General features: G+C 42.5%; 1 protein-coding gene across 1 annotated transcript in view; it reads left to right on the top strand.

Moving 5' to 3' along the window:
* Positions 1-16,990, top strand: part of LOC135213706 (uncharacterized) — a gene marked incomplete in the record, with an annotated part of 78,337 nt that overhangs the window by 18,256 nt on the left and 43,091 nt on the right. The window contains 2 exon segments of the mRNA XM_064247814.1: positions 3,255-3,311; positions 3,513-3,972. Coding sequence (XP_064103884.1) covers positions 3,304-3,311; positions 3,513-3,972 — 468 coding nt within the window.

The raw sequence follows: 16,990 nt of genomic DNA, 5'->3' as shown, positions 1-16,990 counted from the left end.
CCTTGAAGGTTGACCAGTGGAGGCTGATAATAGCAAAAACCTTCTTTGGCTAGGCCTGAAAACCCTTTATTACTGCAATGGGCATTTGACAAAGAGGAACGCCCCAAACCATCATAGAGAAGTTTTTAGGCTTCTGTGGTATCTGTATTTGTTAGGTAGTAAAACACACCTTTCAATTTTGACAGAGAATCAGCTGAAGAGGAAAAATATTTTTGTTACATAGGTAAAACCATTAAGGTGTACCTTCAGTTTTGGTACCAACATAATGTAAACATGAACAGGGCTTTGTTAAGTAGGTAAAACCATAGTGTCACCATCAAGAAAGCATATATACATACATACATTATATGTATATATATATGTATGTAAGAAGCAAGACAGTTACATTAGCTGGACTGCTATATGGATAGATATTAGAGAATGACGAAATAAAAGTCCAAAACCGAAGGTAAAACATTAAGGTGTACCTTCAGTTTTGGTCCCAATATATGTAATGTAAACTTGAGCAGGGCCATTATTCACAAAAATTTACATTGTTATGATAAAATGGAAGAAAACTAACTACCAGGGAATGGCTAAGCAATACAAAGTTGTTGGAAAAGAGGGCAGCATTTGTACTTAAGGAAAAATTAACAAAAGGGAAGACCAAGATATTGCAAACTGCAGTTTTGATTAGGGCTAAAAGGTACTATTGAAGTCTTACTCCTTTTGAGGTGGATCTCTCTCCCCATAGAGTGAGAATGTTCTTGTTACTGAATACTATTTGAATTGAACCTAAGAAAGGATGCTGAGTGTTCATGATTACAATGCCCATAAAAGTTAGAATTAAATACAATGGTAATATAAATTGAAAATTAAAAGAGGCTAAATGTGAATTATCCAAATATATAGTGTAAACACCACTGGATGAGTAAATAATGAACTCTTAAGACAGATGCTAATAACATACATGAGTACACTTCTTCTTCTTCCCAGCTTTAACCCATTATTATATGGGGTCGCCGTTGTGAATCAGTCGTCTCCCATGCATGCATGAGTACAGTAACAATGACTAGTAATCATTCCAGAATTAACTAAGTAATTAAGTTAGTATGGCTTCACTATTAAATACTATACTAATTCCACATTATGGCTTCAGTATTGAATACTATGCTTATGCCACATTTATACTAGTCATTGAGTGTATAACCTTACTAAGTACTATAACATTAGTTAAGTTCAATTATATATATCTTAGTTTAACCAGACCACTGAACTGATTAACAGCTCTCTTAGGGCTGGCCCGAAGGATTAGGTATTTTTACGTGGCTAGGAACCAGTTGGTTACCTAGCAACGGAATTGAACCACATTATATCAAGAAATTAATTTCTAATTGCCAGAAACTAATTCCTCTGATTCCACATTGGCAGAGTGGGGAATCAAACTCGGGACTACCAAATCATTGACAGTAGTAATGTATGTATAGATACACCTACATTAAGGCATTATTAAAAACTCCATTTTAGGATTTCCCAGTTATTGTTACTAAAAGCAAAGAAAACTTGTTGGAGCCATAAATAACTCTGTTCTGGACTAACAACATATACGGGGGGATGTACTGTACAACTATGATAAGATGGCATAATGTTGATGTTACACAAGAATTTCTGTATAGTTCTTAATCTCTTAACCTTGAAGGTGCTTTTAAATGTGTATTAAAAGGTACAATTCTGACAAAAGCTTTGAGTTTGGGCATATTATTTTCTCAGGTAAGGAATGCTAAGATTCATTTCCAAACAAAGCAGTCCAACAGGGAGGTATTACATATAACTAATGTAGTATGTTGTAAATTATGAAGGTTCTTTTCTGTGTTGTTTTCCAGCTTGCATTTCGGTCCTTTTCTGATATCTATTCATATAGCAGTCCCAACTACTAATGTAACTGTCTTGCTTCAATTCATATATTTTGAGTACAGAGTGTTTGTGTCAGCCATATAGTCTAAATATGACAGGGTGGTGCCTTACATCGCTGCATGTGGTATTGATAGTGCTGAAGGCAGTACTAGTGAGTTATGAGATAAATTTTATTATTTATAGTAATTCTCTGAGTACATGCAGTGCTTTCATTATGAAAAATTTCAGTTTAATCACCCATTAGTATTACAGATTTTAAATTGACTTTTTGGCAAGTCATAGAAAATAAACAGTCAATTTGTACTGGGTACCAGCAAAAATACCTTTGCCATTTTTTGCTTGAAGAATATGAGAAATTAGACTTTCTTGTTGAATTATTAAATGACTACTGTAAAGTTATATTAAAAGCCCAGTGACATGTTTTGAGGCAAAATAAGTCACAAAGCTAAGTTGTAGGGGCTGAAGGTACGCTGTAGAAGCCTTTTGGTAATGTCAAAGATCATTGGGAGTAAATTATTGTTAAAGTCATCTACTATTCTTCATTATTTTGAAGAAGTCTTTCTTTTTGCCTTGGTAATTTTTTTATAATTTATTTTATGCTTGTTACCATTTTTATGGGACTTTCAGGTGTGGGGGACTTCTACATAGTACATACTATTTACAAGTTGTGTAAGTTGTTTTAACATGTCATCATGTGCTTTGAGCACTTAAACATTGCTGTCATGTCAATAGTATATTGTTTGATGAATTAGCTACTGCAGTCAGTCATGATGGTATATCCTGCTGTTGCCAAGTTCCCTATAGTACACCAGCAAAACTTTTTCATCATCACTTTTCAGCTTCACTAGAAACAGAAATACTCCAAAATGATTAGAATTTTCATAAAATTGGGGGTTGACCATTTGCATTTCCTTGGGGGAATAATAGCAAAGCCTTTAGACACAGTCCCTGGAAGGCTTTTTCACTATTAAGATACCTCATGTTTGCAAGCCATGGATCCAAGGCCTTGTAACTCACTGTAAGCTTGTTCCAATAAGGAAAAGCACACTACCAAGAGTATAAACCTTGCAGCAAATGTATACCAGTCATGTATGTGATGACTTTTAAATTTGTAATAGGAATAAGCAGTGTTCATCTGCAAGGTCCAGTTTTTAATTTTCTTTAATATATGAGATCAGCTGTTTATCATGATAATTACTTGGTAAAAACATACAAGGAAGTAGTATAGGTCTGAAAACAAAATATAGTATTTAGTATTTTTTCCAGAAGCAATTAATACAAACATATGTATCAAAGAGTTAAATTGACCCGCTAAAAATACTAGTCAAGAGATAGTAAAATTGTCTGTAAATGGTTTGCAGTCTGTGCGGATGACACAACTAGGTTCATGGAGCTTCTTTGCTTGCTTATATGCAAAGGTCAGTATGTAGCTATACACTATGTATACTAAAATATACGTAATGCCAGATTTTTATGCAAGGACATGTGACAAGGTTAAGTAATGAATGATATTTGGTGGTCTTTTCAACATAGGATTTTGAGGATTACAATAAATGTCTCAGTAAAAAAATTGAAACCTTTCTTTCATTTATTGGATAATAAACTTTCTCTTTCTATAGGTTGCCTAAAAAATCTAAAGTAGAAAAGCTCTTAGCTCCAACACGACCTCGTGGACGACCTGCCAAGAGAAGCCTGGCGAGCAGAACTTTGTGTAGCAATAAAGAAACGCTTGATGAGGATGATTTTAGTGATGCGGCGTCTGTGACCACAGATGACAAAAGCTCTCAAGATGTAGTTGTAATTGATGACGACAATTGTGACTTGGAACTAGACGAGTCATTTTTGAACAAGGATGAAAAACTTTGTAGAAGTTGCAAACATATTGTTCCAATGGAAATGTTTCAGAATCACTTGAAGGAATGTTTTCAAAAGTTCAAATTGCATAAGAACACCAGAACCACCAAAGAGACAGTTCATCCTTGTTCAAGTCATCAAGAAAGCAACCCTGAAGAAAAGCTATCTGCTGCTGTTCAGGAAAAGGAAATTTTGCACATTTTACCATGTCCCCTCTGTCTGAAGGTTTGTATTGTTTCTAGTTTTTATTATTAATTCTGGATGAGATCTTTAATTTTTGTACATGTTTGAACCCATTTTGAATTTACCTTTATTTGTAATACAATTTCCTGTTCTTAGACTCAATTACACACCCTAGTGTTTTACATATACATAGTACTTTTATTTACTGAAAGCAGAAAAAATATGTTATTCATATTTTACAATTTACAAGCTTTTACTAAGTATTGTGGAAGTGGTTGTGGAGATGCTTGGTGGTATACAAAATCTTCTATACAGTGTTAAAAATGAGCAGCTTATCACTATTATATTATATTTTTATACATTCAACTTCCCTGCCAGATATATACTTAGCTATAGACTCCGTCGTCTCCGACAGAATTTCAAATTTCGCGGCACACGCTACCGGTAGGTCAGGTGATCTACCGCCCTGCCCTGGGTGGCAGGACTAGGAACCATTCCCGTTTTCTAATCAGAATTCTTCTGTCGCCCGGGCCATCAACATTGTTGTTGGTTCCTCTCGATTGGTTTTTCTTTTTTCACCGGCAATTGATTCTTCTTGACCGGACTTGTGGTGACATATCTGGATTGTTCGGATTGGCATACGCTTTTGTGGACTGTTTTGTGGACTTGATTTTGGAATTTTCTTTAATAATGTCTGACTCTGGAATGGTTGTGAGACGTTGTGTGAATGTAGGCTGTAAGGTGAGGTTGCCGAAAGCTTCGGTAGACCCTCACACGGTATGCAAGGGTTGCAGGGAGTATGAATGTTCTTTTACTAATACTTGTAAGGAATGTGAGAACTTGAGTGAGAACGAATGGAAGAATCTAACTAATTATTTGAAAAAGTTAGAGAGAGAAAGAGTGAGGAAGGCTTCTTATAGAAGTTTAAGTAGTTCTAGATCTGAACTAATTCCTAGCTTGGGATCTTCCCCAAGGGTAAGTATTGCTACTTCTCCTTCCATTGCAGCCCCTTCTCCTATTGCAGAACCTGTAGATTCAGCAAAAGAACTTGCGGATCTAAAAGCAGCCTTCAAGTTGATGGAAAACAAATGGCTGCCATACAAGGTAAGGCTAGTGATTATTCAGTGGACAGTGATATGAGTGTCCCCAGTGTAGTGGAGGGGGCATCTGGTCGGCTCAGCAACGCTCCTAGGTCTAGACCTCTTCCAAGCTCACATGCCCAGAGGAGAAGGAATGTCGAAAACCGAAAGGAGGTTGTGGAGAATCCCCACCGATCAGGTGTCCCTTCGGCGGTTTTCTGTGACACCCCAGACTGCCAAGGATCACTATTGTAAAAGCGTCCTGCGTGAGTGTTTTTCGTCGTCGGGATCTTCATCTCCGAGACGTGATTGGAGAGATTCAGATCGATCTCGGCCACTCAAGAGGAGTTGGAAGGCTCCGACTATTGATTCGAGCCCAGAAAACTTCCCTGAGGAGTCTCCCTCGGGAGTGAAGAAGGCAAGAAGAGCCATTCTTTCAACCAGAGTGAGAAGGAGGCAGGAGGTGGAGGCTATGGACTCCTCCCCTCCTCCTTCCCCTCCTCCCGAAGAGGATAAAGAGGAGGTTACGAAGAGATTCATGATGGCGATGCAAGAGCAGATTTCGTCTTTTGTAGGAGTTCTGTCAAAGGAGCCTCCTAGAAGGAAAGACTCTTCCCTTCCGATCAAAAGATCCTCCAGACGTATGGAGGTATCTGCCGCCAGGATCGATACTCCTACTCGAGGTGAGGTTTCCTGTACGAACCTGGATGAACCTATCAGACGTCTGGCACCGGCCAGGAGTGAGGAGTCACCCAGGAGGCAGGAGCCAAGAGCCAGGAGTGAGTAGTCAACCACGGAAGGCAGGAGGCCAAGAGGCCAGTAGTGTGGAGGCATCCAGGCAGGAGGCAGGAGCCAGGAGGCAAGAGCCAGGAGGCAAGAGTCAGGAGTCAAGAGGCAGGAGCCAGGAGCTAAGAGGCAGGAGGCAGGAGCCAGGAGTCCGGAGTCAGGAGGCAGGAGTCCGGAGTCAGGAGCCAGGAGGCAGGAGTCAGGAGGCAAGAGTCAAGAGCCAGGAGGCAGGAGTCGGAGACTCGTTCCTGGAATTTATGACTCTTCTCCAAATAGGAGCTCCTCTCCTTCAGAGCGTAGGAGGTCTTGGAAGGACTCTCCCTCCAAACGTGAACTTTCTCCTTCGTCTGATCGAGGGTTAGACGAGTTGTCTGATGACGAACCTCCTGCTAATGAGGGACTCTCGAGTTATAAAGTCTTAGCCTCATTATTGCTTCAAGAGTTTGGAGATTCTCTTAGTCCGGCGGCTCCTCCTTCTCCTCGTTCTCTCTTTTCGAGCTCGGCTACGGCAAAATCTTCGGCCTTTTTGAAAATGAAGCCTGCTATATCGATGAAGAAGGCACTCCATTCTTTAGATTCTTGGATGGACAAGAAGAAAGAGTTAGGAAAGACGGTATTCTGCATGCCTCCTTCCAAACTACATGGAAAGAGAGGTATTTGGTATGGGACAGGAGAGACTATGGGTCTTTCTCTACCTGCCTCTGCAGATGCGGACTTTTCCAATTTAGTGGAGGCCTCTAGACGTCACTCCTTAGGATCGGTCAGAGCGACGTGGAGCACTTCAGAGTTGAACCACTTTCTAAAGGGACTTTTTGTCACTTTAGAGGTGTTCAACTTTCTGGATTGGTCACTCGGAGTTCTGGCCAACAAATCTAAAGATCCGGAGTTTCTTAAAAACCCAGAGATTCTCCATAGCGTCCTGTCTTGCATGGACAAGGCAGTACAGGACGGTTCGGGTGAAGTGGCTTCCCTTTTTGGTGCTGGTCTCCTGAAGAGATCAGTATATGGATCCCTATTATCGAAAGGGGTTTCTCCGAGCCAGAGGACTGCTTTATTGTTTTCGCACCCTCTATCGGATCATCTGTTTCCTTCTCAGTTAGTGAAGGATATATCTCGCTCGCTAACTGAGAAGGCGACACAAGACCTACTAACACAAACGTCCAAGAAAAGGACGCCTGTAGTGTCGGGCGATTAAGAAGGACTCTCGTCCTCCTCAGCAGCCCTTTCGTGGAGGTACAGCGGCTCGTCCCCCTGCCAGAAAGAAGAGCTCTGATAAGAGAGGAAGGTCTTCCTTTAGGCCCTTCAAGAAATCCAAATGACTTGTTGCTCCTTCAAGCACCAGTGGGGGCGCCAGACTCCTGAACTTTGCAGGAGTATGGGCAAAAAGGGGAGCCGACCCTTGGTCAGTGTCGGTCCTAAAGAAGGGATATGTAATCCCCTTCGAGAACAGCCCTCCCCTAACATCTACGCCTCGGGAACTGTCAGCGAGGTACAGAGACCCGGTAATGAGAAAGACTCTCCTTCAAATGGTGGAACAAATGTGGGAAAAAGAGGCCATCGAACTTGTGCAGGATCCACACTCCCCGGGATTTTACAATCGCCTTTTTCTAGTACCAAAGGCATCGGGGGGTGGAGACCAGTTCTGGACGTAAGCGCTCTTGATCGCTTTGTTCAGAAAAAGAAGTTTCGTATGGAAACGTCCGCCTCAGTTAATGTCGGCTCTTCGTCCAGGAGATTGGATGGTCCTCTCTGGACTTGCAAGACGCATATTTCCACGTTCCCATTACCATTTGTCAAAGAAATATCTTAGTTTTGTAATAGGAGACAAGATCTTTCAATTCAGGGCTCTGTGCTTCGGTCTGTCTACAGCTCCGCAAGTATTCACCAACCTGATGGCGAATGTGGCAAGATGGCTTCACTCGAGGAATAACATCTCCCTCTACTTGGACGACTGGCTGATCAGGGCCAAGTCGGAGATTCAGTGCTTGGAGGACTTATCAGTAACAAGGAACATGATAGAATCGCTGGGATTACTCATGAACCTCGAGAAGTCGCAGCTGATCCCAGCCAGAGCTTGGTCTATCTGGGGATTCAGATGGATTCTCGGGGTGTTTTCGAGTATTTCCTTCGCGGAAAGAAATCAACTCGAGGTTTGTTGAAATCTCGAGGCTTTCTTAGAGAAAAAGAACAGTTCAGCGAAAAAGGGATTATCTGAGCCTCTTAGGGAAGAAAAAGAACCCAGTTCAGCGAGGGATTATCTGAGCCCATTAGGGACACTGTCCTCACTAGAAAAGTTCTTCTCTCTGGGGAGGCTTCACCTTCGCCCTCTTCAGTTTTTCCGTGAAAGGGGTGTGGAAGTTTGGAATTTAAGACGGGACAACTCTCGGACATTTTCCCGCTTCCACAAGAGGTAAAGGATCATTTGAAGTGGTGGATCCTTCCTCTTCAAAAGAACGAAGGCGTATCGCTTGCCCTGCAGAACCCAGACCAAGTGTTATATGCCGACGCTTCGAGTCGGGATGGGGAGCGACGTTAGGAGCAAGGGTAGGTGTCAGGCACCTGGACAAAGGAACAGGTGTCCTGGCACATCAATTGCAAAGGAACTAGTGGCCATACACCTAGCCTTAAAGTTCTTCGAAGAGATAGTCAGAGGCGAGGTGATACAGATAAACTCGGACAACACGGCTCTGGCTTACATACGCAAGCAAGGAGGCACGCACTCTTTCTCCCTCTTTCAGTTAACAAGACACCTGTTAACCTGGACAGAAGAAAGAGGCATAACTCTCCTCACAAGATTTGTTCAAGGCATCAAGAATGTGAGAGCGGCAGACTGAGCAGGAGGAATCAGGTCCTTCCCACAGAATGGACTCTACACGAAGAAGTGTGTCGAAGTCTTTGGTCCCTGTGGGGGAGACCTCACATAGACCTGTTTGCGACGTTCCTCTCCAAAAGAATAGAGATCTTTTGCTCTCTAGTGGAAGATCCGAGAGCCTTCGCATAGACGCGTTTCTCCTGGATTGGTCGGGTGTGGACGCATACGCCTTTCCCCCGTTCAAGATCTGGGGGAAGTGCTCAGGAAGTTCGTAGCTTCGAAGAACACGAAGTTGACGCTAATAGCCCCATTTTGGCCAGCCCAGGAATGGTTCACAGAGGTACTGGAGTGGATAGTGGACTTCCCCAGATCTCTTCCAAACAGACCAGATCTACTCAGACAACCCCACTTCGAGAGGTTTCATCACAACCTCCCAGGTGGTCGCTCTGACTGCCTTTTGACTATCGAAAGACTTGTCAGAGCGAGGGGCTTTTCTCGCAAGGCTGCGGGCTCTTTCGCTAGAGCCCGCAGAGCTTCGACGAGAAGAGTATACCAATCAAAGTGGAAGTCTTAAGAGGTGGTTGTAAGAGTCAGAAGCTGTCCTCCTCCAGTACCTCTATAGTGAATATTGCCGATTTCCTCCTCTTTCTGAGAGAGGAATCACACCTTTTCTTGTCTCAACAATAAAAGGATACAGAAGCATGCTGTCTTCAGTATTTAGGAATAGAGGGTTAGATATTGCAAGCAACAAAGATCTACACGATCTAATTAGATCCTTTGAAACTTCAAAGGCAGCTACTCTAGAACACCTAGTTGGAATCTAGACGTGGTACTGAAATTCCTTTCATCGGATAAATTCGAGCCTTTACATCTGGCTTTCCTTCCGCGACGTCACTAGGAAATGCTTATTCCTGGTGTCTCTCGCTACAGCCAAGAGGACGAGCGAATTGCCCCACGCTCTAGATTCCACAGTGGGGTTCAAAGGAGATGCATGCCATCTGTTCTTTCCAAGACAATGTTTCTGGCAAAGAACGAAAACCCGTCAAAACCGTGGCCCAGAAGTTTTGAGGTAAAAGGCCTATCTAACCTCGTAGGCAGAGAGATAGAGAGGTTCTCTCTGTCCAGTGAGAGCTCTTAAATATTATTTAGAGAGGAAGAGACAGATGGGAGTTGTCAACAAGGTCTTTGGTGTGCGGTGAAGAACCCCAAAAGACTCATGTCCAAGAACGCCTTGGTTGGCTTTCTTTGTGAGAAGCGTAATTAACGGACGCTCACAAGAACTGCTCGGAGGAATCCTTCGGTCTTCTAAAGGTTAAGACCATGAGGTGAGAGCAGTAGCAACGTCCTTGGCGTTCCAAAAGAATATGTCTCTAAAAAAATATCATTGGGACTACATATTGGAGGTGCAATTCAGTGTTGCATCTCATTATCTGAAGGATGTGAGAGTGACCTATGAGTGCTTCTCGCTAGGTCCATTTGTATCAGCAGATACAGTGCTGGGTCTTGGAGCAAAGACTGATCCTTAAATATTGTTGTTTTATATCGTAGCATAAACCCTCTTGTCAGATATGTGCTTGGTTTTTCTTCTATTAGCAACGCTCACTGCTGTCGCACGGGAGCATAGTGTCATTGCTGGTAGGGGATCAAGGGTATGTATGGCTAGTAGGGGAGTACAAAATTTTTTTTTGTATATTTTGTAATGAAAGTGTAATTATGTTTCGAGTTTTGGTTGTTTGTAAGGAGTTCGGGGATAACTCCTTGCAATCTTAGAACTAACATGGATGTTAGGATCAGGTGATCGGGATCGGTGTGTGCTCCTTGAACAAGGTGTATTGTCATGTTAGTGGAATAGCACCCAATGACAAAGGCCTTTAGGCTCTGCCGAGTAAGTGGATAAGACCCCATTGGCAGACCCACAAGAACTCTTAGCCATAGATCAATATCTCGCTGAGGCTCTTGAGGCTAAGCAGACTCCAAGGCAGTAGCCGCGAAGTCTTCAGCCTAATAAGGTAGGAACCAAGGTTTATTAATACCTACAACATATGTTGTTTACCTGTCTATTTCAGTAGTTAGCTGTCTCTTACCCACCACCAATGGGGTGCTAATCAGCTAAGTATATATCTGGCAGGGAAGTTGAATGTATAAAAATGATATTGTCATGTTACAATAAAGTTTTATACATACTTACCTGAAAGATATATACGATTAATGGCCCAACCAGCCTCCCGCAGGAGACAGGTGGAAGAGAAGAATTCTGATTAGAAAACGGGAATGGTTCCTAGTCCTGCCACCCAGGGCAGGGCGGTAGATCACCTGACCTACCGGTAGCGTGTGCCGCGAAATTTGAAATTCTGTCGGAGACGACGGAGTCTATAGCTAAGTATATATCTGTCAGGTAAGTATGTATAAAACTTTATTGTAACATGACAATATCATATTATTCAGAGGTGAACCATATTCATAAGGAACAAGCCCACAAGGGGGGCGCGGGGTGTCACTGACTTGAAATTCAAGCCTCAAAAGAATATGGTGCTCAGTGGCAAGTAAGAAGATAAAGAGAAATACAGAAAGATCTCACTCATGAAAAGGAAAAAGTAATAAATGGATAAAAGATTGAAAATGCAAGGAGAACAGCATTAGGGTAATACAGGCAATCATCCCTGGTTATCGGTGGACTCGGTTAATGGGCATCCGGTTTTATGGCGCCATAAGATTGGCGATTTATGGTGCCATAACGCACCAAGTTCCGGTTATCGGCACCATAACATACCTAGCAGGTGCCATTAATTGGGCATAAATCGCTGAGTTTTGGTTAATGACAGTTTTCCGTTTATCAGCATCCCGCCAAGAACAAAACCTCCGCCAATAACTTGGGACTACCTGTAATGCATTGAGAGAACACAGTGATGAGTCTGTCCAAAAATGGTGTCCAAGTAGAGAGGAAACAACTTCCTAGTTAATCAAAGATTATCTATTTTAGCACACCTCAAATGCCTCAGAGGTGCACATCAGTGAGTGGAAGAAGAGAGGCACAAACAACACTTAACAGAATTCGGCCTTCCTTCTCAAGCTGTTTGCTGCCAACTCTCAGTTCTGCCTATTGCAGTTAACTAAACCATTTGATGGTACGATTGTGGTTCATGAAAGTTAATTCACAAATGTAAACAAGAAAATCATATTTATCAGAGTAAAGTGACAAACCATGCAATAATCATGACAAACAAATTCAAACATTACAAAAAAAAAAATTATAAGTACAAACCCACTATAATAGCATAAGTAGTGTTTTGTATGAAAATTATTTCTTGTATTGAATTAAAGGTTCTAGATCTTTCAATATGAGTTATTCTTTAATTGTGCAAGTGTATCTTTGACTTGTGATGAAGATTTGTGTCTTGAAATTCAAAACGTAGTAGTAGTTTCTCGTTTGGAAAGTTGAAAAGGTACATACGTAACTGTTAATGATCAATGTCATGACATTTAACTTTGTATAGAACAGTCGACTGCTAGAAAATCAACCCCAATTGGGCGGAGCACTGTTAGTGCACCTTACGCAGTGCACTGTAGGCATTACTTCAGGTGCTTTGCAGCGTCGCTGTAACTCCTTTTATTCCTTTTACTGTACCTCTGTTCATATCCTCTTTCTTCCATCTTACTTTCTACTCTCTCCTAACAATTGATTCATAGTGCAATAGCTACTTGAGACTCAGAGGTCTGGAAAAACTAACACCTATTAATAATAATAATAATAATAGTGCAATAGCGAGACTTTCTTCCCGTTACACCTTTCAATCTTTTTACTGTCAATATCCATTTCAGCACTGAATGACCTCTTAGTTCCTAGTGCTTGACCTTTGCCCTAAATTGGATATTCTATTCTATGCTAGGAAATCATCATCCTTAAGAAACCTCTTGACCTATAAGTTGTAAAGTGTTTTGCCAAACACATAGCATAGTGAGAAGTTAACAAGATTTTTTTTTTTACAGCCCTTTCAAAAAGCAAGTCACAGCTCCCAGTCCCACATTTAAAACTTGTGGTCAGAATAAGGGATTAAGTGCTGATAAAGTTATTTGTTTTGCTAATAAGGCTTCAAGGAAAAGCAACGCAGAGGAGAGAATTCAGTTAGGACTTCCTGCAGTTGCTGTTCAGTCATCTAATCATGAGAAAAGGAAACTGCAACAGAAAGGGTAAGTGAAAGGATTGTCCAATTTATTGTACCCATACAATACAAGACCTGAAAATAAAAATGTGTATAAATGTATTTTCTGGGTTTTTAAACAGCATCGACAATAAAAGGGAAAGATCAGTTGAAAATATTTTCCAGCGATGGCATTGTTTGAATTTAGAGGAATTAGACTGCCTGCCTTTTTAGTACACCTGACATAGCATACCCTGTTGCTGAATAACCACTGGTTCCATGCAACGTAAAAACACCATATAAACAAACAAACAAACAAACCTGACATAGCTGAGAAAGGGGAAACTATATTTCAGATCTTGCCTTCAGTGCTGAGTCTGATCTTGACAGAATGAAGATGTGTGGAATGTCTGTAGGCAACTGAAACATGCCTGAAATGAATATTAAAATAACACACTTATAAGCCACATTAAGAGGTACTATACTTCAATTTATCATTAACTATATCCTTCTAAGAAATAGCCATAACAGGTTCACTTAAAGGAATTATTAATGTCTCTGCCTGATGGAGGAATATTTACCAAAATTAGATCTAGCTCAGCATATTTCCATTTGTTAAAATACAAAAAACAACCCAATATTGAAGTTGATTAGAGGGTTGGTATTTGTTGTAATGCTAAACTATGTAATATTTCTAAAACAGAAAGAGGTCATTTGGTTTACTACTAAGCCATGAAGTTAAACCCACTCAGGGACTGTAAGTGATGCTCAGAACTTCCTCAGTGGGAGGAATGTTAAGCTGTAACATTATTCCTTATACAGCAAGCTAAAATTAAATGACAAGTGAAAAGCCATTGACTGATGATGTTAAATAAAAAAAAAAAAAATTAAAAATATTTTTAAAATGCAAATCAAGGGAAGCAGAAAGCATGACCTAGCTTAGTAGCCTAATCCAGAATTCCCACTCTGAGGGATGGTACTAGCCATCAAATATGAAAATTATGCCTAACTGCTGCAAAACTTAACGAACAAAATTTTTTATGGGGCTTAAGACTGTGCGCTTAGCTTTTCTCATCAAATAGCTGCAACAAAATAGCTTTGTTCCGATACGTAATACAAACCATCGGTCCTTTAACAATAGGAAGTAGCTAGCGGCAGCTGGAACGGTCGTAAGCTTCGAACAAGGGGAGAACGGTAGTTAACTGCTTGTCCGACACGCGCGCCGCGCGACTGGGAGGTAAACAAATCACTTTGTTCATGAAACTTATCCAGCAGATATATATATAGCTGTATTTCTCCGAAGTCCGACAGAATTTCAAAACTCCCGGCTCACGCAGTGGTCGGCCAGGTGGTTAGTACCCATTCCGTCCGCTGGGAGGCGGGTGTCAGGAACCATTCCATTTTCTATTCAGATTTTTTCTGTCGCGGTGTTGATAACAACTGTTTTCAACACCTCCGTCTAGGATTTTCGAAACTTCTCTGTTACTTGAGTATCCTGTTTGTTTTTTGGTTATCGAACGTGGATTGTGACTAGGCTTACGCTGATAGTGGATTGGATTTGAATTTGGTTTGGTTTTTTCCTTTAACTAAGATGTCTGGGACTAGTTTATCTAGCACCAGAGTGTGTTGTATGGAAGGTTGTAAGGTGAGGCTACCGAAAGGTTCGGTAGACCCACACAACAATATGTAATAATTGTAGAGAACATACGTGTGTTATAAATGACCGTTGTTAAGAGTTGTGAATGTCTGTCTGATTCGGGTTGGAAGGCTTATGAATCCTATGTGCGGAAATTGGAGCGTGATAGGATACGGAGATCTTCCTCCAGGAGTGTATCAGTCAGTAGAAGTAAGGTAGTAAGTCGTTTCCTACTATACATTCAGTAGTTGGTACACCTAAATCTGTTGTGCCTTCGGGCCCTGAAAATGTTGTGCCTTCGGGCCCTGAAAAAATCAGTGGGAGACAATGCCCTTTTCTACGATTCTGGAATCAATACGAAACCTATAAATCTAAAAGTGCTCGCTTTGGAGGGTAAAAGCATTATTAGTGAACAAAAGTGCAGTGAAAGTGCCCCCAGTGTTGGGGTGGAGGGGGCAGATCGCCCTATAATGCCTCTAGGGCCTGGACCTCTGTCGAACTTCCAAGCCCAGGAAGACGGACATGTCGAAAGCCGCAGGAGGGTTACGGGGAACCCCCACCGATCTGGCGTCCCTTTGGCAGAACCTGTAGACGATCCCCAGGCTGCCAAAGAGTGTGCGAGTGCGTGTATCCTCCGCGAGTGCTTTTCGTCCTCGGAGGCGTCCTCCCCTAACAGGAGTTGGAGCATGAGAAGACGCTCACTGTCCTCTGAAAAGAGCTATGACGTTAAATGTCGCACAGGCGGCTACGTCAGTAGTCTCTCAGAGGAGGGCGCAGAGTCTCTTTGCGCTGCTTCTTCGTTACGGGCTTCGCTTCGAGACTTGGATTACTCTCCACCGCAAAAAGATGATCGAAAACTCAAGGTGTCGCACAAGCGGCCAGAGTCTTCGATCGCAGTGAAGAGACGCTTCACGTCCTTTTTCTCCTCCTGTTGGTTTGCGGTCTTCACCGGAGAGTTTTGCTGCATGGACTCCTCAAGGAGAATTATGATGTCATCTGACGAGGACGCCTTGGAGCGGCCTAGTCGTTCTAAGAATAGAAAGAACGGGTCCTGTGAGAAGGGATAGGGCTTCCCTCGCCCCTCGCCTTCTCATAGGATCAGTTTTTCTCCTGAAAAAGAATCTTCTACTACAAAGAGTGTTATCAGGTCGATGCAACAACAACTTGCTTCGTTGCTGGCTGAGAGAGAATCAGAAATTCGTCCGAGAAGAAAAGATGATAGATTACCGATTAAAAGATCTAAGAGGTCTCCCGCACGGGTGGACCGATCGTCTCTTTCGCCTGTGAGTACTCATTCTAGATTTCGTACGTCTCACCTGCAGTTGGAGAAGGGCATGAAAAAACTTCCTACGAGGATTCGCCCAGACTCTCGAGCTCGCTTTATACAAGAACGGACGATCCTATGATTACGAAACGAGGCCGTATACAGTCTGAGAAACTCGACGCTCCTAGTTCGGCTTGGAAGGAGCGGAGTGTTCACAGGGACGCCTGTTTAGACAAGCGGTACGCTCGGACAGACGTCGAGCGTGACGCTCACCTGGACGCCAGGCGTGGCGCTCGGAGGGACGCCGAGCTGACGCTCACCTGGACGCCCAAGCGGGTGACGCTCGGCTGAGCGCGAGCGTGACGTCACCTGACGCCAAACGTGGCGCTCGGCTGGACGCCAAGCGTTGACGCTCGGACTGGATGCCAAGCTTGACGCTGGACGGATTGCAAGCGGACGTTCAAAACGGACGCTTTGTTGCATATCCATCAGGTATCACAGCAAGGTATTAGTATGGAACCTCAACTGCAATCGGCTTTTCGAAGGGACTCCCATCGAGAGAATGAGCAAGAAATGGTACCGCTTTATCTGAATCTTTAGATATTAATATTCAGAATGCTCCATGCACGTCAAAACAACGATCTTCATTAAAGCTCGGAGTGAAAGGACTTGTACCACCAGCTTCGGGAGTCCCCTTGGTCACTCCTATAGATGAGGAAGATTAAGTAATATTTCAGAAGAAACGGAAGAGGATCAACCCGCTGTGTCAGATTCATCCGATTATCAAGTTTTTGGTTCGATTGCTTCGGGATTCATTTGGAGAAGAGTTTCAACCCGCAGCACCTCGGTCGCCTCCTTCTCAGTTTTCGTTGTCAAAAACAAATAAGACTCCTGGATTTGTTAAAATGACAAAGTCTCTTTCAACTAAGAGAGCTTTTAAGAAGGTGCAAGATTGGATGGAGTCTAGAAAAGCTCAAGGAAAGTTTTCCTTTGCCCAGCCTCCTTCAAGACTTTGCGGCAAGGCTGGGATCTGGTATGATACAGGTGAGGATGTCGGGTTAAGAGCTCCCGCATCGGCTTCAAGGTGACTTTTCCAGTCTGGTTGACGCACCAAGAAGGTCTCTTCTTTCGTCAGCTAAAATAACATGGACACCGGCGGAGATAGACCACCATCTGAAAGGTCTTTTTCGGACAATTGAAGTATTTAATTTCTTAGACTGGTGTTTGGGGCTGCTTGACACTAAGTCTCGTAGTCAAGACTCAATTAGCTTGGGGGAGCTATCCAGTGTTCTCGCTTGTATGGATAAGGCCGTCAGAGATGGTTTCAGAGGAATTGGCTTCACA

This window comes from Macrobrachium nipponense, chromosome 43 (genome assembly GCF_015104395.2).
Source record: "Macrobrachium nipponense isolate FS-2020 chromosome 43, ASM1510439v2, whole genome shotgun sequence".
Classification (NCBI taxonomy): Eukaryota; Metazoa; Arthropoda; class Malacostraca; order Decapoda; family Palaemonidae; genus Macrobrachium; species Macrobrachium nipponense.
Note: the sequence above shows the minus strand (reverse complement) of the source record. Positions and strands in the feature narration are given on the sequence as shown.